Source organism: Pristiophorus japonicus, chromosome 16 (genome assembly GCF_044704955.1).
Source record: "Pristiophorus japonicus isolate sPriJap1 chromosome 16, sPriJap1.hap1, whole genome shotgun sequence".
In the NCBI taxonomy this organism is placed as follows: Eukaryota; Metazoa; Chordata; class Chondrichthyes; family Pristiophoridae; genus Pristiophorus; species Pristiophorus japonicus.
The window spans coordinates 115,663,582-115,686,736 of record NC_091992.1 but is presented as its reverse complement, the minus strand read 5'-3'; the positions used below and the strand labels follow the sequence as shown (position 1 = coordinate 115,686,736).

The 23,155-nt window shown below is 43.6% G+C and overlaps 1 protein-coding gene across 4 annotated transcripts in view; it reads left to right on the top strand.

The window, feature by feature from the left end:
* LOC139226752 (transmembrane channel-like protein 6) overlaps window positions 1–23,155 on the top strand; it is a 134,853-nt gene that overhangs the window by 66,575 nt on the left and 45,123 nt on the right. For 2 of the 4 annotated variants that reach the window (XM_070857742.1, XM_070857743.1), the window contains 6 exons: window positions 5,076–5,237; window positions 7,631–7,770; window positions 12,475–12,585; window positions 14,713–14,868; window positions 17,486–17,588; window positions 22,916–23,009. In XM_070857742.1, the coding sequence (XP_070713843.1) occupies window positions 5,182–5,237; window positions 7,631–7,770; window positions 12,475–12,585; window positions 14,713–14,868; window positions 17,486–17,588; window positions 22,916–23,009 (660 nt within the window). In that variant the 5' untranslated portion in view covers window positions 5,076–5,181. Of the gene's footprint in view, window positions 1–5,075; window positions 5,238–7,630; window positions 7,771–7,879; window positions 7,938–12,474; window positions 12,586–14,712; window positions 14,869–17,485; window positions 17,731–22,915; window positions 23,010–23,155 lie in introns of those variants that run through there. The other 2 variants (XM_070857744.1, XM_070857745.1) reach the window with 2 other exon arrangements.

The following is a 23,155-nucleotide window of genomic DNA, read 5'->3' as shown; positions in this document are numbered from 1 at the left end:
CCTTGACCCCACTCTGCTTGCAAGGTACCACTCCACTTCCAACCTCTCTTTCCTCTCCAAAATTGTTGAACGTGTTGTCGTCTCCCAAATCCGTGTCCATTGTTCCCGGAACTCCATGTTTGAATCCCTTCAATCTGGTTTCCGCCCCTGCCACAGTACCGAAACAGCTCTCATCAATGTCACAAATGACATCCTTTGTGACTGTGACAAAGGCGAACTATCCCTCCTCGTCCTTCTCCAGCTGTCTGCAGCCTTTGACACAGTTGACCACTCCATCCTCCTCCAACGCCTTTCCACCACAGTCCAGCTGGGTGGGACGGCACTCGCCTGGTTCCATTCTTATCTGTCTAATCATAGTCAGAAAATCACCTGCAGTGGCTTCTCTTCCCACCCCTGCATCGTTACCTCTGGTGTACCCCAAAGATCTATCCTTGGGGCCCCTCCTATTTCTCATCATCCGACATCATCCGAAAACACCTCGTCAGTTTCCACATGTACACTGACCACACACAGCTCAACCTCAGCACCACTTCTCTTGATCCCTCCGCGGACTCTAAATTGTCAGACTGCTTATCCAATGGCAGAAATTTTCTCCAGTTAACTATTGGGAAGACCGAAGCCGTTGTCTTTGGTCCCTGCCACAATCTGTGTTCCCTAGTCACCAACTCCATCCCTCTCCCTTGCATCTATCTGAGGCTGAACCAGACTCTTCGCAACTTAAGTGCCATGTTTGACCCTGAAATGAGCTTCCAGCCACATATATCCGTGGCATAACTAAAACTGCCTATTTCTACATCCATAACATTGCCCGTCTCTGCCCCTGCCTCAGCTCATCCGCTGCTGAAACCCTCATCCATACCTTTGTTACCTCGAGACTTGACTATTCCCAATGCACTCCTGGCTGGCCTCCCACCTTCTATCCTACATAAACTTCAGGTCATCCAAAACTCAGCAGCCCGTGTCCAAACTCACACCAAGTCCCGCCCACCCATCACCCCTGTGCTCGCTGACCTACATTGGCTCTCGGTTAAGCTGCGCCTCGATTTCAAAATTCTCATCCTTGTTTACAAATCCCTCCATGGCCTCGCCCGTCCCTATCTCTGAAATCCTCTTCAACCTCTCAACCCCCCGAGATGTCTGCGCTCATATTCCACCCTCTTGAGCATCCCCGATTATAATCGCTCAGCCATTGGTGACCATGCCTTCAGCTGCCTGGGCCCTAAGCTCTCGAACTCCCTCCCTAAACCTCTCCACCTCTCTACCTCTCTTTCCTCCTTTAAGACGCTCCTTAAAACCTACCTCTTTTGGTCATCTGCCTTAATTTCTTCTTGCGTGGCTCGGTGTCAAATGTATTTGTTTTGTCTTCTAACACTCCTGTGAAACGCCTTGAAACACTTTACGTTAAACACACTATATAAGTACAAGTTGTTATATGTTCATGGTATCTCAATACTAATCATGTTATATATTTTCTTGGAGTAAATTAACATTCTCAACATACAAATCTTGATGTATTTTTTGAAGTTCTCTTTCCAGTTGATCGAACCTAATTATCAGAGGTGCTCTGGTTTAGGACAGCTATGAAAAGGAACTTGATTTATTACTTGCATTTAAATGCAGCACAATACATATATAGGGACAACTAATCTCCTGACAGAAAATAAATAATTCCAAATAAAAGATCACAACATAAATGCAACATACAAAGATTCGTAAGACATCATCATGTTTTGCTCGTCAGGAAGGTAATACAGCAGATAACAGCAGGATGTCACGCAGTTGATATCCTGAAGCTGATAAGGATTTCCTTCTCGAGTTTAAAGTTTTAAGTGGTTGTTTGATGGTTTTTGCACCACTGGTACTTGCAGTCCATAGAATACTAAAAACAGTGAGATGTTTGGGCAGTGTTGCAGGTCGGATGTTATTTACTTCAGCCAAGTATTGCCTTCATGTTGGGCAGTAAGTACTCTTCCTGGTAGATTTTTATATTTGAAACCTAACTGTGTTGGTTAGTGAAGGTAATTTTTTGATGAGTTTGTTACATCCTCACTGAGTTGACGCTAAATGTCAGTTCCTGCTAAAAAATAGCTTTGTAGATCTTTGAACGTGTAAATTAAATATTTATGGGTAACGACTGAAAATACAGACCTTGTCAAAAAGCCCAGATTCATTCCAGGTTGCTAGAATGGAGTTTGTTATTTTGGGATTGTACATACTCTGCAAAACAACTTGAAAATGTTGATAAGAAAACTTGCTACAGATTTAGGCAGGTTTGTATGCACTGAAGAGAATATGACAGCAGTCTTTAAAGGAAGTTGGCTGTTTCAGTTCTAAATTAGAAATTTTTGAGGGCAGTTTGCATATTACACTCTAAGGCCCCAAGTTTCCACATGATTTGCTCCTGATTTTTAGGAGCAACTGGTGTAGAACGGAGTATCTTAGAAATCGGAATTCTCCACATTTAGTTTTCTGCAGTTCTAGTCAGGTAGAACAGTTTCACTTTGGAACAGAATTTTTTTTTCAAAAGGGGCCGTGTCCGGCCACTGACGCCTGATTTGAAAGTTTCCACAGTGAAAACGTACTCCAAACTAACTTAGAATGGAGTAAGTGAAGATTTTTGTACGCTTGAAAAAACCTTGTCTACACTTTAAAAAATCAGGCGCAGGTTACAAATTAGGCGTCGGGAACGAGGTGTGGGGGGGGGGGAAGGGAAGTCATTAAATTCTACAATCAATCCTTAGTTATACTTATACAAATATTATACAAATAAATCCAACCTGAATAAAAATTTATAAGCAAAGAAAAGATTAAATAAACCATGTTCCTACCTGTGTGAAAGTGCTTCAGGCAGGCCTTTCAGGCAGCGGTGTGGCGTCAGTCACGGGGGCAGGGGCAGGCAGCAAGCAGCCTTGGTGCTTGAGGCAGGCCTTCATTCCCCGCGAAGATGCAGCACCCGGACGGACTTGAGGCCATTCGGCCATGGGATTGCAGCGGCGTCAGTGGCTGGCCGGGAGCAGCAGCAGCCTTCGAGCTGTGAGGGGGACTGACTGAGGCCATTTGGACAGGGAGAGGCAGCCACATCAACATCTTTATATTTAAATTTGCAGAATGGGTGCACCACATATTATGCAATGGTTTGCTTCCTCATGCAAGAAATTCTTTGTTCTTGGTGGAAGTTGATCCATTGCAAAGTTGAATTGGCACTTTTATTTCTCCAAACACACAGTCCTTAATTTGCAGGCACCGGTTCTGCAAGTTTAGCAGTGAAAAGCTGAACTCACTGATTTCAGCAGGTGATTTATTCAGCAGTGCTGCTAAAAGCACTCCCTCACACACAGAAATATCAAGAAAATTAAAATACAAACCTTTGCAGGGGTCCAAGAAACAAATCTTCACTTTTTCTGCAGCACTTTTAAAAATGGCCGAGTGCCAATGTTTACTTCAGACTGCGCGTGCGCGAACGCTCCAACGCGCACGCGCAGGGTTGCCGGCACCAAGAAGCCTCATTTCAATTGTACCCGCCCCCTCCTACTTACAAAATCGGCGCGAGTGGTAGGCTCCGCCCCCTGTGCGCCGCGCCAAGCAGACATCGAGCTCCAAGGAGCTCGAGAATATCGCAGTTTTTTTTCCGGCGCCGTTTTTGGCGCAAAAAACAGGTGCCCAGCTCTGAGGGGTGCCTTTTTCGTGTGGAAACTTGGGGCCATAAAATGGAACCGCAAAAATATAACCCTTATCTTGATCGCATTGAAAACATTGGACCGGACTTTGCTCTCGGTGGCAAACTAATGACGTTAGCCGTTCATTACATTTGCACTTGCCCAAAGACTTTCGACAGCATTTATCTGAACAGGAAAAGCAACTGTTTATCTCCATAACCAGAGTTTGAACAAGGAAATGTAAGTTAGAATATTTCATTCAATGTCAAATCAAGTACAGACAGCAAAATAAAGAGAGGGATAGAAAGATGGGATTAAGAGAGAGAGATAACTGACAGAAAAAAAAAGTTTAAAAAGACAGATTTTTTTTTTTAAAGATCCCCAACAATAATTCAAATCTAAAGGAATGACACTCCATACTTGTAAAATTTTCAGTGCCACAGAGGTTGTTTGGCAGTAATTGAGACTTATCACATCGTTAAAAATCTATATACACTGGAATGGACAAGCGCTAATATTTTCTGGCAAGTTTAGTGGGTATCTATCGCACAAGTACGCAACTTCTCGCCATTCCATGAATTTCAATGCCAAGTCTCTCGGAGAGATCCTATTATAGAGAAGCTTCTGGAGGAGCACAGCAATTCGGACAGCAACTTCCTGATTTCCGCGTTTAACTGCGCATGTGCAGTCGCCAGAGGTTGCTGTCTGATTTATACTTTAATGCCGGTAAGCTCTGTTCGCCTTAGCCTTTTTCCGACTGCAGCATCCGGCCCATTATCTCCATAAAACGTTTACATTTTTAATTCCGGTATAATATTGCTTTGGGAATCTGAGCAGAATTGTTCTACATTCAACATTCATGAAGCCTTTCATTCACAATTTTTATGGGGGGAAAAAAGCATTTTCAAGCTACTCTTCATCTCCTACATTGTTTTCTGTCTTTTAAGATTGTCTTAATTTTATGCTTGCTTTGTGTAATTGAACGAACTAGAAACAAATTCAATTTGATCTTTTAAAAAGATTCTCTGATTATTTGTATCTGAAATAATCAGTTGTGAAAGCAGTGCTTCTCTGAGACGTATTCATGATTGAGGCAAAATATCACCAATTCTTTATCAAAACTTTTTTTCGGCATACTCATGATATGATACGAAGAGAACAACCAACAACTAGAATAATGATTTCAGTAGTTGTCATATCTCTTTCTTTGGCCCAGCATCTATTTGATTATGCCTCTGAAACGTTTTGCGACTTTTTTTTAATGGTAAAGGCGCCATATAAATGTAGTTTGTGACCCAATTCATTATTGTGTGATGGGAGAGGTACACACTGAAGTGTCTTGTTACATCTGCCAGTACATAATGAAACATCTATTCTGATCTGCAGAAACATAATGAAGCATCTTTTATGTTCCATTAGGTGGCAAAAAAGCTATGAAGTGGTTTATTGAAGAAGGTGTCAGAAGCTGATTGAGCAGCCATAAACCTTGTCCAAACGACGCACGTTAAGGGATCACTTAAATACCATGGCGCACAGTGTGGATTTTCATCTTGACATGGATGACAGTTTGCTAGAGACCAGGTGAGTCATTTGTTCTTGTGATGAGTTGCTTCCTGTATCCAGGAGAAATTGCCTAACCCTGCCCTTTTTAAATGACTCAATTCAGGTATTCAAATGATCCCAAATGAGATTATAATTCCAGATCAACGTTGAGCTGTCAGTAAGGATACGGATCAAATCTTTGCGAGAGATGGATATCCTTCCTGGGGCAGACTTAAAGTGATCTTATAGACTTGAGCCTTTGGGCCTTTATTTATTGAGGGTGGCATCACGGCACTGTGGATAGATGTTCTGTGCAGGCAAGGGATATTGTTTGATTGCGATTACTTTAAACTTATTACTCAAAATAAAATGTATTTGTTTCAGGCAAAAACTGGGCTGACCTCCTCCCCCACCTCAAGCAGTTCACTCTCTGATTTCCCTTCCTGCCACCAGTGCACTTGCCCCAGTATTCTGAGGTGTCAATCCCCTGCCACCCCCCTAAAAGAAGTTCAGACTTGAACTAGCAGCACGTATCTCTCTCGGATGACAAAACTTGCCTGATTTGTGATCCCTGGCTCATCTCCAGCCTTCAAATTCCCTTCCTCAATCACATATTTTGTTTCGTCAGTGTCTCTAGCTTATGCCTGAGCAAGATGGGATGTGTGTGGCTCTTGCAGTTCCACAGTAATCTTACCAATGAAGAACTACTCCGCAGGGTGTAGGGATGTTTTTGTCAGTGGTTTATGGATTTTTCGCTCTGTACTTCACCTTGGCTTACAAATGGGTTATTTTAAGAAAGTTACCACCCTCAAAATGTCTTCTGCAACTGTGTGCTGAGAAAACGGCTTTGATTCTGCATGGTGCATCAGGAGCCAGCCAGTCTCGACAGGACATTTGATCATAAGCAGATGTATGCTAGAAATGATTAACGTGCACCATCAGGCTATTAATGATATCATTTAATCAGGTCTAATGAAGGTGGCAATTGGCATTCTTTTGTGGTTATGTTTGAGGACTTCCTGTCCGTTGTTTGAACAAAGTGTAACTGTCTGGCAGACTGATGTCTTGAAGTTGTTTTCAAAAGATTTTATGGCTAGAAGAATCCAACCCTTTGTGACATACCAGTTAAATACAGTTTTCTCCTACTGCCAGAGATACAGCTGGAAGATGATGTTCCATGAGCAGGAACATCTACGTAATTCTGAGAAAGACAATGGGCGAGAGTTTCCCGAACCTGTTTTTCTGGCGCCCTCACCCGAGATTCGCCGTTTTTGTCTGCCTCCAAGCGCGCCGAAAAAAGACGTCGGCATTCTGGCCACTCCCCAGCCTCTCATCGGTCGTGGCGCAGCGTGGCCCAATGGATTGGGGGCGGAGCCAGGTCCCGGCGCTGAAAACAGTGCCGGGACCTCTGCACATGCGCGCTAGAGTCTGCGCACATGTGCAGTAGTTCCTGGCGGGCCGTTTCTGCAAATGCTCGCTGCAGGCTGTGTGGGAGGGGCCCGAAGCACGCCGTCCCTGGCCGAATGGGCTCCCTCACCGACTGCCCACTGCGTTCCTTAAGGTCGGACTTTGTTATTTACTGATTGATTTTGGTGCTTTAGGTGCAGGGTTCCTTCTATTTCATTTGTTAATTAATTGCTTATTACTTTTTGTGCTTTGTTTGGTGCTTTAAATGTAGTTACTTGTGCCGATTCCTTAACTCTAGGTAAGGTTTTCTGTGCGGACAGAAGTGGCAACATACTCTGGCCTAAGTTAGGTTGGAGCAAATATTTGCTGGCCAAACGCCTAAACCAGGGATAAAAAAAAACGGAACTAAGAAAAAAACTAACTAACTCACTTACAATGGCCAGCATTGCAACTAAAAAGATAGTCCAGAAAAATCAAGTTGCTCCAAAAAAAAAGGAGCAGCTCCTGGGGAAACTTGGGCCCAATTTCTGATAGAGATTGGATAGCTACTCCCCTTCCAAGGGGTGCTTGTGCATTCTTTTATTTAAGTTCTGTAAGAAAATCCAGCCGAAGGAACTCGAACTGACCAGCTTGTCAGTTAACCATTTCATAAGATGGTCCAAAGCTGTATGATTGGACTGACTTCCACAACTCGCTGTTACCGCTTGCTTCTGTGATGACATGTGAATATGTGTGTTTGGTCGATTAGTCCATCACGGGAATGCCTGGTGTAACTGATGTTGTTCATTTTGTAAAACTACATAAGACACAGTAGAAATCCTCAGCATAAATCCTGTGACAATAATCTAAATCATGCTGTCCCAGACTACTTTGGTTTCACTTCAGTTCATAGGAATTGAGCTGGGACCTAGTTCTTGTGTTGGGCATATCAAGACTGTTGCTTCTTTTATAAAAAAACAAACTTTTTATTGTTTCGAGAATCCAATAGGGGTGGTACTTTCAATGAAAACATGTTTTTATTTCAGTGACTATGATGCTGCTTCTCCTGACTCCTGTTTTGATGAAGAATTGGTCCATGATTCCTTTGCTCATCTTATCTCCGAGCAGAGTGCTCTCGAATCATCAGAGATGATCGAGTTGGCCAATCTGTCAGGTGCAGGGATAGGTAATGAGATTCAGAACATTTCAGTGTTGTTCATCTATTATAAACCAATAATTTCCTGTTTCTTGTGTGTTTTTATATTTACAAGCCTAATGATTATCACCATTGTGGAAGATTGTAACGTTTATGATGAACACTTTCTTCATATGCAAACCGATTTTGTTTCATCAGTAAGAACATGAATTTATATAGCATCTTTAATGTAGAAATATAGGGCCCAAGTTTCCACATGATTCGCGCCTGATTTTTAGGAGCAACTGGTGGAGAACGGGACTATTTTAGAAATCGCAATTCTCCACATTTTTATTTCTGCAGTTCTAGTCAGGTAGAACAGTTCTAGTTTAGAACAGAATTTTTTCTTCAAAAGGGGGCGTGTCCGGCCACTGACGCCTGATTTGAAAGTTTCCCCAGTGAAAATGTACTCCAAACTAAAGTAGAATGGAGCCAGTGAAGATTTTTGTAGAACTGAAAAAACCTGTTCTACACATTAAAAAATCAGGCACAGGTTACAAATTAGGCGTCCAGAACGAGGTGGGGGGGGGGGGAAGGGAACTCATTAAATTCGACAATAAATCCTTATTTATACTTCTACAAATATTATACAAATAAATCCAACCTGAATAAACATTTATAAGCCAAGAAAAGATTAAATAAACCATCTTCCTACCTGTGTGAAAGTGCTTCAGCCAGGGAGAATTCTGCAGCCGTTTGTGCCGCTGAGCGGGAGGGAGAGAGAGAGAGAGAGAGAGAGAGGGAAGGGGGGGGGGGGGAGGAGGAGGGGGGGGGAGGAGGAGGGGGGGAGGGGGGGAGGAGAGAGAGAGAGAGAGAGAAAGAAAGAGAGAGGGGGGGAACAGGAGCGCGGGTCGGGTCAGTCGGGGGGCGGGGAGCAGGTGTCGGGGCGGGGGGGGGGAGCAGGTGTCGGGTCGGCGGGGGGGGAGCAGGTGTCGGGTCGGGTCGGCGGGCGGGGGGGAGCGGGTGTCGGGTCGGGTCTGGTCGGCGGGGGGGGGAGCGGGTGTCTGGTCGGCGGGGGGGGGAGCAGGAGCTGGCCGTGGGAGGAGCCTCATTGACGCAGCCCCAGTGAGGCCATTCAGCCAGGGCTAGGGGCTGCGTGCTTCGGGCCCCTCCCACACAGTTCGGCGCCTGGAGCTACTGCACTTGCGTGCCGACTGTAGCGCGCATGTGCAGAGGTCCCGGCACTGTTTTCAGCGCCGGGACCTGGCTCCGCCCCCCCACACAGCTCGTGCTGGCTGCGCCGAGTGGCAGAGGACCTGTAAGTAGGTGGAGAATACCGAGGATTTTTTTAGGCGCCGTTTTAGGCGCGAAAAACGGGCACCCAGCTCGGAGGGGCGCCCGGTTTTTTTCTTGTGGAAACTTGGGCCCATAATGTGTAGGCTTCACAGGGAGCATACAACCCTCTGAGGGTTGTAAATCTGTGAAATTCGCTGCCTCAGAGAGCTGTGGAAGCCTGGACATTGAAACATAGAAACATAGAACACAGAAACATAGAAAGTAGGTGCAGGAGTAGGCCATAGAAAAAGCAGCAAACCTGAGGACTGGGAGAAATTTAGAATTCAGCAGAGGAGGACTAAGAGTTTAATTAAGAGGGGGAAAATAGAGTACGAGAGGAAGCTTGCCGGGAACATAAAAATTGACTGCAAAAGCTTCTATAGATTAGTGAAGACAAATGCAGGACCCTTGCAGTCGGATTCAGGCGAATTTATAATGGGGAACAAAGAAATGGCAGACCAGTTGAACAAATACTTTGGTTCTATCTTCACGAAGGAAGACCCAAATAACCTTCCGGGTGTACTCGGGGACTGAGGGTCTAGTGAGAAGGAGGAACTGAAGGATATCCTTATAAAGTGGGAAATTGTGTTAGGGAAATTGATGGGATTAAAGGCCGATAAATCCCCGGGGCCTGATAGTCTGCATCCCAGAGTACTTCAGGAAGTGGCCATAGAAATAGTGGATGCATTGGTGATCATTTTCAACAGTCTATCGACTCTGGATCAGTTCTTATGGACGGGAGGGTAACCACTTTTTAAAAAAGGAGGGAGAGAGAAAACGGGTATTTATAGACCAGTTAGCCTGACATCAGTAGTGGGGAAAATGTTGGAATCAATCATTAAGGATGAAATAGCAACACATTTGGAAAGCAGTGACGGGATCGGTCCAAGTCAGCATGGATTTATGAAAGGGAAATCATGCTTGACGAATCTTCTGGAATTTTTTGAGGATGTAATTAGCAGAGTGGACAAGGGAGGACCAGTGGATGTGGTGTATTTGGACTTTCAAAAGGCTTTTGACAAGGTCCCACACAAGAGATTGGTGTGCAAAATCAAAGCACATGGTATTGGGGTTAATGTACTGACGTGGATAGAGAACTGGTTGGCAGACAGGAAGCAGAGAGTCAGGATAAATGGATCCTTTTCAGAATGGCAGGCAGTGACTAGTGGAGTGCCGTAGGGCTCAGTGCTGGGACCCCAGCTCTTTACAAAACACATTAATGATTTAGATGAAGGAATTGAGTGTAATATCTCCAAGTTTGCAGATGACACTAAACTGGGTGGTGGTGTGAGCCATGAGGAGGATGCTAAGAGGCTGCAGGGTGATTTGGACAGGTTAGGTGAGTGGGCAAATGCATGGCAGATGCAGTATAATGTGGATAAATGTGAGGTTATCCACTTTGGTGGAAAAAGCACGAAAGCAGAATATTATCTGAATGGCGGCAGATTAGGAAAAGGGGAGGTGCAACGAGACCTGGGTGTCATGGTTCATCGCTCATTGAAAGTTGGCATGCAGGTACAGCATGCGGTGAAGAAGGCAAATGGTATGTTGGCCTTCATAGCTAGGGGATTTGAGTATAGGAGCAGGGGAGGTCTTACTGCAGTTATACAGCGCCTTGGTGAGACATCACCTGGAATATTGTGTTCAGTTTTGGTCTCCTAATCTGTTCTTGCTATTGAGGGAGTGCAGCGAAGGTTCACCAGACTGATTCCAGGGATGGCTGGACTGACATATGAGGAGAGACTGGATCAACTGGGCCTTTATACACTGGAGTTTAGAAGGATAAGAGGGGATCTCATAGAAACATATAAGATTCTGACGGGATTGGACAGGTTAGAAGCGGGAAGATTGTTCCCGATGTTGGGAAAGTCCAGAACCAGGGGACACAGTCTTAGGATAAGGGGTAGGCCATTTAGGACTGAGATGAGGAGAAACTTCTTCACTCAGAGAGGTGTTAACCTGTGGAATTCCCTGCCACAGAGTGTTGTTGATGCCAGTTCATTGGATATATTCAAGAGGGAGTTAGATATGGCCCTTACGGCTAAAAGGGATCCAGAGGTATGGAGAGAAAGCAGGAAAGGGGTACTGAGGGAATGATCAGCCATGATCTTATTGAATGGTGGTGTAGGCTTGATTGTCCGAATAGCCTACTCCTGCACCCATTTTCTATGTTTCAGCCCTTCGAGCCCTGCACCACCATTCAGTATGATCATGGCTGATCATGCAACTTCAGTACTCCAGTCCTGCTTTCTCTCCATACCCCTTGATCCCTTTAGCTGTAAGGGCCACATCTAACTCCCTTTTTGAATATATCTAACGAACTGGCCTCAACAACTTTCTGTGGTAGAGAATTCCACAGCTTCACAATTCTCTTGTGAAGAAATTTCTCCTCATCTCGGTCCTATATGACTTAGCCTTTATCCTTAGATTGTGACCCCTGGTTCTGGACTTCCCCAACATCGGAAACATTCTTCCTACATCTAACCTGTCCAATCTCATCAGAATTTTACGTTTCTATGAGATCCTATCTTATTCTTCTAAATTCCAGCGAATATGTGAAATAAATTTAAGACAGAAATTGACAGTTTCTTGAACGATAAGGGGATAAGGGGTTATTGGGAGCGGGCGGGGAAGTGGAGCTGAGTCCATGATCACATCAGCCATGCTCTTATTGAATGGTGGAGCAGGCTCGAGGGGCCATATGGCCTACTTCTGTTCCTATTTCTTATGTTCTTATTTCTTATGTAATCATAGAAAAATAAACGCTGAGCAAAGAAGGAGATATTAGGAGGGATGATTCAAGGTTTGGTGAAAGAGGTGGGTTTTAAGGAAGATCTTTTAGAAGGAGAGGGAGGTGGGGAGGCTGAGGGATCTCTGGAAGGAATTCCAGAGCACAGGGGCCTAGAAGACTGGCCTTGTGGCGGGGACAGTATTGGGCGAAGGGAGGGAAGAATGCACAAATTGCCAAGAGTCTTGGGAACAGAGTGTTCTTTGAGGGTTGTAGGGCTAGAGGACTTTAAAGAGACAGGGAGGAGACAAGGTCATGAAGGGATTTAAAAATGAGGATGAGAATTTTACATTTGGGGCAATGGGGACTGAGAGCCAATGCCAGTCAGCCCTGATCAAAGTGATGGGCGAGTAGGACAGGCAGCAGGCAGCAGAGCTTTGAATGATTTGAAGTCTACGAGGATGTGAGCCCAGTCAGGAGAACATTGGAATAGTCAAATTTGGAGCTGACAAAGTCATGAATGAGGGTTTCAGCTGTAGATGGGCTAAGACAGGGGTGGAGGCACGCGATTGTTACAGAAGTGGAAGTAGGCAATATTTATGATGGAGAGGATACAGAGTCGGATGGTTGAAAACCAAATAAGCTCTGTTTGTGTTGGCTGCAAAAATGATTTGTGTTCTGATTTTGTTCAGAAAATGTAGGTTATTTCAGGTCACCCCCTCATTCACAAGACGAGCCCAATGATGACTGCTATGATCCTGCTACCTTGAAAGTGCTCTCCTTCATGCCGAGCAGAACTATAGGTGATTTTTAACATTCTTAATTGTACTGGTTTATTTGAATGAGTTGTTTTACGTTTTATCACTGTACATAAATACTTATACCCTCATCTCTCTGGAAGGTGCTTGAGGAGTATGATGGAAAATGCCCACAAGGTGCAATATTAACTTCAGTCCTCCCACTTATACACCATTAATGTGTATAAGATCAGACTGGCACATTGACCTATCCACGTTGTACAGGTTGAGCGTCCAAAATCCGTAGTTCCAAAATTTGGAATGTTCCGGAATCCAGACACCGGGCCAATCCGTGGCGGGGTCATCTGGAAACCGGAAAATGTTCCAAAATCTGGACTCCCCCCACCTTGGCGGCCTGACCTCGCCCTGGCCCTTGGCGGGCTGATCTCGCCCCAACCGCCCCCCCCCCCCCCCCCCCCCCCCCCGGTCCCCCCCCTTACCTCGGCGGCCCAACCTCGCCCCTCCCCCTTACCTCGGCGGCCCGACCTCGCCCCTCCCCCCTACCTCGGCAGACCGACAGACCAGTCTCTCCCCTTTACCTCAGCTGCCTGACCCCACCTACCTCGGCCCAGGCAAAGACGTTCCAAAATCTGGCAATACCCGGAATTCGGAACGGCCTTGGTCCCGAGGTTTCCGAATTTGGAACGCTCACCCTGTAGTTTGGCAGTACTTATCCGATCATTGTTTTTATTTTACTTGTGTGGTGATGATGCTTTGATAAGTTTGATTTCAAGTTTCAACACTTTGTTCTTCTGTACAAATCCTGGGGTCAGCAATATCTGTGCTTCAGAGGTTTCATCTGCTACTAATAAAAGGTATTTATGGTTTACTGCCCTTTTTTTAATTAAAAAAACCTGTTCATCAAATCGTCTGGTTATATAAAATGGAGCAAATTCCGAAACATGAAGCCAAACTTTCACCGGTTTGATTCTGATTTAGGTTTCCATTCTGAACATAAATTATCATTCCTGATAGGCATGAGTCCACAATACAAAATTCATACTTCTGCACTTAACTCACGAAATCGATCATTGAGTAAGTCATGGTGCAGGATGTTCAAAAATTGTACAATGATACAATGAGAATGTTGTTATATAGTCACGGCAGGGTAAAGAAGGCTCCGCTCACAATCCCACTTGGCTTCCTCCCCAGTCCGTGATTCACCAATTCATTGTCCTAAAAAGAACTAACACAGGGGAGAAAGGGAAAACTGGTACAGGATCCATCTCCAACCCCACTTCATCTATAAACAGCCAGTATCACAGAGCAATTGGGGGCTGTACGAAAGAGGAAAAGGGTGTTTGAAGACCAGGCCCTCAAAACTGCCACCAAGCTCATGGTCTGCAGGGCTGTAGTAATACCCGCCCTCCTGTATGGCTCAGAGACATGGACCATGTACAGTAGACAAAGTTGCTGGAGAAATATCACCAACGATATCTCTGCAAGATCCGACAAATCCCCTGGGAAGACAGGTGCACCAACATAAGCGTCCTTGACCAGGCTAACATCCCCAGCATTGAAGCACTGACCACACTCGATCAGCTCCGCTGGGCAGGCCACATAGTCCGCATGCCAGACACGAAACTCCCAAAGCAAGTGCTGTACTCGGAGCTCTTTCATGGCAAACGAGCCAAAGGTGGGCAGTGGAAACGCTACAAGGACATCCTCAAAGCCTCCATGATAAAGTGCGACATCCCCACTGACACCTGGGAGTCCCTGGCCCAAGACCGCCCGAAGCGGAGGAATTGCATCCGGGAGGGCGCTGAGCACCTCGAGTCTCAATGCAGAGAGCATGCAGAAATCAAGCGCAGGCAGCGGAAAGAGCGTGCGGCAAACCAGTCCCACCCACCCCTTCCCTCAACGACTATCTGTCCCACCTGTGACAGGGACTGTGGCTCTCATATTGGACTGTTCACCAACCAAAGAACTCACTTCAAGAATGGAAGCAAATCTTCCTCGATTCCGAGGGACTGCCTGTGATGATGATGATAATCTTCCTATCCCCTCAGACCAAGACCAGTGTGTGTGAGGCAGAAGGCTATGAGGGAATTAATAGACACGTTTGTTCTTCAAGGTTAATGTTCTTATTTTTCAAAGTCATTGAAAGCAACTGAATTTCATACCACTTTACAGGTCGTTCCAAAGGTGCAATTATCTCTGAATACTACAATCGCACATTAAGATTACGGCGAAAAAGGGCTCGGCCTGCTTTGAAAGATTTGCCTCGGTCTATGAGACCAAGCATACGGGATGTAGCGGCATTAGATGAGAATTGTGAAGAAGAATTGGGCAAGTATTAACGCAAAAGTAAAATTTTATGGAGATTAAAGAGGAAATCTTGACTTGAGTGATACAATGCACTAATTTTGCGATCACACGTAAATTGGTGCCTCATTGTGAAAGTAGCACCATGACGTGGTGAACCTTGTCAGTACTTAGTCCTGCTATCTGGTGGGATAGCACACTCGCAGAATTGTTAATACTTTGGCAGTGGCAAAATTGTTTCACACAGTAATGACTGAAGAGTCTAGTCACTGTAAACTCACTCAGGTGCAACCTGATCCATCTTTATTGCAGCCCAAGAGTGCCAGCTTGACAAAGACACACAGCTTATATATAGGTGACCAAGCACACATGCCACATGCATACCGCCCAATGATCTCCGACCGCGGCGCCCTCTGGTGTCTGGTAACCCCCAAGCATTAATACATAACAAACACGTTGTATCTCGTTAGGTGATCGGATTAAACTTGGGGCACTTTGCATGGCTGCTTTATTACTTGCTGTGATCTTTTCTCTTTTTATAATGAACCTCCTGATATCAGAATTTAACGTAGGACAGCACTCTATGTCCATTATGTTGTGCCGTGGAGCAGCGTGCTGCAGGTTTGTGTCTCCAGTGTGAGATTCCAAACCTGGCAGGACCACTGAGAGGGGGTGAGATGTGACTCCAAAGAAAGGGAGGGAAAGTCAATGGGCACATTGCCCTGAGCTGCTCTTGTGGAGTTCTCTTAACATCAATTACACAGCACCATTGACACAATGCTACAAGTGGGTTATTTGTGTCTCCTTCAGTCAGGGAGACATACATAGCCCAAAGTATGCCTAAAAGAGGAGAGTGGGAGGTCGGGTGGGTGGGGGCAGAATGGGATTTGTACGAGATAATGTAGGTACTTGGAGTACTGGCCCTGCTTTTCCATGGCCTTTAGACAATAACCCTGTAGACTTAGAGCAGGTCTGTTCACTGTAAAAGATCAATCTGACCAAATGATTATTAAGTTGTTAGCCTAATGCTTTTGGTGTCCAGTAGATCTGTAAATGTAAAGGAGTGCCATTGCAGTTTGAATAAAACATTCATTTTGGTTCCACTTAACGCAAAAACATTTATGACATAAATGCTCTGACTTTGCCAAATTCCTGTGAGTGTTGAAACATTGTAGCTCATTATTGCTTGTGGCCTGCTTTAAAAAATATATGCTATGTAAGGGATTTGTAATAGATTTCCTTATTTTTTCCATCCAAAGAAATTTCACGCTATGTAGTGTTGACATTGGCAACGTTGGCAATTAGTGAAAAAATGTTCCCTTGAAAAGTAGCTGAAAAAAATATATCAATTACTGCAACAGTATGTAACAAAAGCTTTTGACATCTAGTTTAGTGGAGCTATTGATGCACGTTCATATACACCAAAGGGGCTAATCAAGGAATGAACCGCTTCTAATTAGGAAATTCAAATGCCTTCAAACCCTGCGTAGTCCAAAGTTAAATAGCATAAACTATAGGGATGCTGATTTTGGGGTGAATGATCCTCTTGTCTTCTTGTAGATGGTTTTGCCTCATTTCATCACCTTGAATAATTCAGTACGTGTGGCACATCACACAGTTAGAATTTTCAGTACCAATCTAAGAAAGTTAAGAGTTTCATTATTTACTGGCAACTGTGTTTATTTGTTTGTGTAAATAGGGCCAAGTTGTGTTTCTGCAAGTAATGTTGCGTTAAACATAACTAAATCATTCTGGGATTATTCACCATCATGTAGTTCACTTGGGTGAAAAAGCAAAGTATTTCAGAGAATTTGCATATGCCCTTATCTTGTCTACTTTTTAAAAAGAAAGAAAATAAGAGTCCAGAATTACATCAAACCCAGAGACATTGTTAGTTGCTCAAGGCTGATCGCTTTAGACAGCCTTGGCATTCCATTAACAATTGTACTCTTTAGATAATTGAAACCATCTAAATTCAGCTCGTCCAAAAGACGCACATTCTGTGATAGGCTGCGTTCTGCAATTCTAGGGCCAAGCGTTGAATTAGAGCAATCTCTCGAGCTAAAATCCTGTAATGGTGAAATCTCGCCAGTCCACCCCATAAATGTGGAAAGTTTTGTGCAGGTCTGAAAAAGAACTGTGTTACTGTCCACCTGAACCAGCTGGCATTTGCATTCAGGGACATCTGTAAGTAAGACTCTTAGGAGCATGATCTCGTTCACATGGATTGAATTTAGTGAAAACATTTTTTCACTTCAAATCTCAGCAACTAATGTCGTGGTTTCTCAGTGGCAAAGAATTAGTATTTGTGGGTCAGGGTTCCCGTAAAAATACATTTTGTCCCAAAATGTTGTCACACAATGCAAAGCCTCGGAATGATCTGTTGTGGGCCTATTGCTACACCAACATCTTAACATTATCGGGAATGTATAAAGTAATTTTCGGGAATGTATAAAATAATTTTCATTAATTATGATTGGAAAAAAATTTGAACATGTTTTTTTAAAAGCAGGAAAATGCTTTCAGTCCTCAGAGTGGAGGGATTTTCCTGGTCTTGATTTGTGAGTATTGATTGGTTGCTGTTTTGATGCTGCAAAGACTGAAAGGAATGGAAATGTCATGTTTGACTTTTGTATTTCAGAAAAGAAAAAGTTGTTGGCTGAATTGCAGCAAATAGCAGGGAACGAACGTACCAAGATGTTGCAGAGTATGCCACTCAACCTCTCCATGAAACGGGAACTCAGGTCAGACATACCGCATGGATAATGTAACGAACAGCAGCAAACTGCTCTACTTTTCAAGCACCTATTCTTTGTACTGCACAGAAGATGGCTCTGACAAAACCTTTGTCTTTATTTTGGTTTGGCAGCTGTTTCTTCAAAAAAGGTCTGTAATTCAAATTCCTGTACCAATCTTATTTTGCTGCAATGTTGCAGAGTCCATTGGGTGCAGGCTGGAGAGAGGGATTTAGTCTTAAACAGTGGTGTGTGATCGGTCTAGTTTGTATGTGACTGAGAGTTCCTTGTTAAATTTGAATGGTCACATATTCAAAATCCAGGAAGATCTAGTTACATTCTCCTGGGATATGAGACGTGCAAATCTGTTGGAATCTGGAATCAATTTGAAAATGTCTTCAGAGAAGGAGCTAGTCTGTTTAAATCTCCAAAAAGAAAGAAAAATTGACTTGAAATTTCCAAGCAACAGTTCAAGTTAATATAGGCTCTCTCAAAATTCAGGAAAAATAAACTTTGTTTTACAAAGGGTTAATTTAATAACAGTTATGGGCCCCTATTTTCCACAATAAAGATTTCTGGGGTACATTTCCCCCCTCCCCACATTAGCGTCAAAAGAACCATCACTTTCCATGATCTAAAAGATATTTTTAGCGCCGCGCTTCCCGAGTCCATTTCGGGGCGGAGCCTATAATGTGCGCCGAAAAACCACTGCGCATGCGCTGTAAAAAAAAATTTTTTTTAAATCGCAGCGGGCCGAGTGTGTAAAGAACCTTCGGCCAGGGATGGCAGCGGGCCATCTTCTGGATGTTGCAATGTGCCTGGAGTTTGGTCTTCGATGGAAAAGGGTCTTCTGGAAGTTTTTTTTTGCCTGGTTTATTTTTACCTGGAGTTTGTTGTTCAGTCTGGCATGGAGGACCTTCGACCAGGGATCGAAGCAGGCCAGCGCCGATTTCATTAACTTAAGGTAGGCTTTTTAAAATGGGCTCTAAGGTCCCTGTGCACCGTTTAAAAAAAAAAATCAGTGATGGGGAAAATGGCGTAAATGGGCAGAAATGGCATGGCATCACTTTTCTGCCTAGACCAGTGCCAAAATGTCTAGCGCCAAAAATTCTGGCGCTGATAGTCGGTGCCAAGGCCAAAACTTTGGCGAAAATTTAAACTGACCCATTACGCCAAAAGCAATCGCTGGGCACCAAAAAACGGCGCCCAGTGATGCCGAAAATAGGGGCTATGATTCTTTATTATTTTATCAACTCAAGAAAAATGGATTTTAGAATATAATTATATTTATAGGAGGAATTCTATCACTTGGGTTATTCACCTATTCATTGTTGGTTTAATAAATTCATTTAATATTTTAAGCTTAAATCGAGGTATGTTGTGAGGCTGTATTACACAAAGATTAGAGAGGGAGCCAATGGAGGTTGTACCAGTTAAGAGTTTTAACTTGGATATTATTTCAGGTACAGTGGTCTGAGTCACTCCCATAAGCAATCTTACATTATTCGAGGTGTGCACATATTGACCGTTACCTAACAGCACGATAGTGTAGCCCAGGGATGTAACAGTAGCACCCCCTTGTAATTTGACCTGGACATTCAAGTCTTTTGCAGGTGTACCCACCTGCCTCTCTAGTCTTTTCAGAGCCAGAAAACACTTGGTTAGATGAAACCGGTTGGAATCATTGTGCTGCTTTATTTCAATGCAAGTGAACATACAGAGCAACAGCAATGATCAGGCTCAATTATTTCAATCAGTGCCATTTTTTAGCACAGCAATACAAAATAAGGAACAAGTTGCACTTCCCTGTATCAGTGAGTGGTCCTCCTGGACTTAAACAAACTAATTTCTGAGCACTGTCCTGCATTCCAGCTGTCTGAGCCAGCCGGTGAAAGCTTTCCACTTAAACCATGAACTGTCTCTGCATGTCTCTTGTGTATTGATCTCCTTTGTTTATAATCAGAGAGGATAGGACTGGGGATCTTCCATCACATTTGATGTGTGATCATTATTGATCATCAAGACAGGCTAACAAATTGTGTTTTGTTGACCGGTCTGCAGGAAAATCACTTCATTGTCATTCGCATTTTAACCACATTTCATCTCTACCATTTCAAAAAAAAAATTGTGTTCATAAAAAAAACGCTTAAATGTAACTTTTTTCCCTAAATACTTTCTGAAGAAAAAATAGTCGAAATTGTCTCGGCATAACTGAGACGTGGGATCAATTTCAGTAGCTTAAATAAAATTACCAGAAAGGGTTTGCTGTTTCTTTCCTGGGCACATTACTGAAAACTTACCGAGAACTCAAAGCGAGGCTAGACACTGTGAAATGTATGGGGAGTTCCATGAACGTTACCTTAGATATCATGGGGTAGTTACATCTATGGCACAGTGAGCAAATGCAGTGTCTGGTACTGAGCCTGACAGACCAAGAAGGACTTGGATTTGACCTCTCGTTTGTAATGAATTAGCTGGGCAGAGGTAGGGCATTAACAGTTGGACTCATGAGCCTAGACTAAGCAAAAGGATATCATCACACAGAGTAATGATTCCTGATGGTAATTCTGCTGAAAAATGCAGGGGTGAAATGAGGATCTTGCTTGGCTGCAACACTCTCAACCAAAATACCAGTTGATACTTGAGACTTCCTCATCCATAAAGAAATGGTCTCTTGGGCAAAATTCTGAAACTGTCAGCACCTATGCAGCTTTGCAGGAGTTATTACCATCGGGAGTGGACGCACAGAAATTAGGTGAAGTAAAAATTATAAGGAAGGTGATACATTTCAGTCCAGTTGAATTTAAGCCTTTTCCCTTTCTATCCTGCACCACTGAATTTTCAGTCACATAATAAAAGGCTCATAATGTCATTGGAGCAAAAAGGTGCAAAGTGATTTTACACTTTAGTTTGGGGAATTACCTTTTAATCTCCAACATTTTTAACTTAATGGCCTCTTTTTCCGAAAGAAACGTCGGGCACAAACCATGGCTTAATCAAGAAAACACTCATTTATTATCAATACACTACAAAATTGACATTAGAATTTAAACAGTACTTGGTTTATGCGTGAATTAGAATTGCTTTAACATACAACAAAGCTTTCTGAATTCCCCAAATGCATAACCATTTTGGAAATCAAATGTCTACCTTCGACTAACTCCATAATATCGCTCATGGTTGGCGCAAGCTTGTCGAGAAAATTCCAGGTATTTTGTAGTGTAGCGTGGCTTTCTTTTGTAGCCAGGTTATCTGCTTCTCAGACAATCAGTAAGCCTGCGTAGGCACAAAGCGGCGAGGGAGTGAGCAGTCAGGAAGATACCAGGTGAGTTGCTGCTGCCAGGAAGCGAAAGGTGAGGTTGGAGCAGTCGCCGTGGAGCTGTGTCCCTTTCCACACTGAAATCTCTCTAGCTTTTAAAATATCTCATTAACATAGAACCACGGTGGCTTGTCAACAAAAGGTTCCGACAAACACAACCCGTGATTGATTGACACTTATTTTGTTTTCTCTGTGTCAACAACCTACTGTATGCAGGTATTCACATGACCTCCAGCTGGCCTGGGCTCTTTGATGATGGCAACTTATCCTCTATTGCTGTGTGGTCTTTTGCAACGTGTCCTTTTACGAGTTCTTTTCCTTCAGGCATCCTGGAACTGATATAGTATCGGGCTTTCACTTATCACTACAGTGCTAATAATCATTTATTTAACCAATAACAAGCTCTACAGTCCCTTTGGCTCCGAACTAACCATCGCACCAAGGATTTTCACCGCTAAACAAATAGGATTCACACAGGCTTTTAAGAACTGAATTTTTAATACTTTACAGAGTGAATCAATACAATATTCTCTCAATCTACAATAGTCTTAGCTGGGACTTGAATTCAAAGCTAGCCCAGCCAGATGAAATTAATGTTCAAGCTGCAAGGATTCCATATAAAACAAGTTTAGACAGTCTCGATACATTCCATAATGTCTGTGGATCTACAGCAAAGAAAAGTCCCTAAATTGCCACTATTGGGAATTCTTTTATGGGTTACATTTATCACAAGCAAGATCGTAGTGGGTACAGTACTTTTTGTTTTAGATGTAAGGCACGGAGGAATGTCTAGCCATTAAGAAGTACATAATTATTACTGGTGTGGGAAGTGGAAACACAGTGCATTGGTGTGCTTGGACGATTGGAACAATTTTCCCCCCTAATACTTTTGTTGGGTGTGCGGCCCATTCACAGTTTCAGGCATGCGCAAAATTTAACATTAGAAAAGCTGGTCCCGGGCTGCGTGGGACTGGCTGAGAGCTGCACAGTCATGCAGTTTCGAGGGAACATTGCGTCAGAGCACGTTGTAGGAACAGAGTAAAGGTAGCATTGCTTTGCAAAAAGAAAGACTTACATTATTTATATAGCGCCTTTCACTGCCACCGGACGTCTCAAAATGCTTTACAGCCAATGAAGTACTTTTGGAGTGCAGTCTCTGTTGTAATGTGGGAAACGCAGCAGCCAATTTGCGCACAGCAAGCTCCGACAAACAACAATGTGATAATGACCAGATAATCTGCTTTTGTTCTGTTGATTGAGAGATAAACATTATCCAGGACACCGGGGATGACTCCTTTTCGAAATAGTGCCATGGGATCTTTTATGTCCACTTGAGAGAGCAGACGGGGCCTCGGTTTAAACTCTTATCCAAAAGACGGCACCTCTGACAGTCCAGCCCTCCCTCAGCACTGCACTGGAGTATTAGCCTAGATTTTTTTTTTCTGTGCTCAAGTCCCTGGAGTGGGACTTGAACCCACGACCTTTTGACTCAGCTGACACTGAGAGACAGCCGAGAATGAGTGACGTAAACACTGGTAACAAAAGTGAATGGGGCATTCCACCTCCCTGCACGGATCTCCTACCTTCTGGACAGCAGAGTTGCCAAAGCCAACCTGGCCAATTTGCAAGAAAGTAAAAAAATTACCATAAAAACTAAAATATTGGAAAGAAACAGTGATGGTGGGCTCAAACTTTGGGTAATATGCTGCTGTTAAAGAATCGTGTCATGTGCAACTGCACTCTCATATCTGTGATGTCAAAGGGTGAGGGGGTTGGTTCCAAGTGCAACTTGAATCTTTCCGACATGGAGGAAGAGAGACCAAGGGTGTTCTTGATCAAGCGAGTCATTTGCAGAGAGCTGGTGACAGGTTACTTGGCTGTGCTTTCAGTGGTAGAATGGAACCCGAAGAGGGGTGATAAATGGGCCAAAAATGTTGTTTGAAGAATTGAGGAGGGTTTGGAGTTTTAACTTCTTTGAGGGGCTATATTCCCCTAATAATTCTGTTTGTTCCTACAGGCGTATGACATCGAGCTGCAGGGATTGCATTGATGGCCCTCTTGAGAAGAATCGTCTGTCTTGTTGGAGTCGTACAAAGTACAGCTTGATCATTGTAAGCAGCTGAAAATGTTTTCATTTAAAAACGGTCAACCCCAATGGATACGATATTTGTGCTGTTAAATATTTCTTTCTTCAAAAATAATTTTCTACTATGATGAGCAACATATGAGGAAATGATTGTAGTAGTATACAAAATAT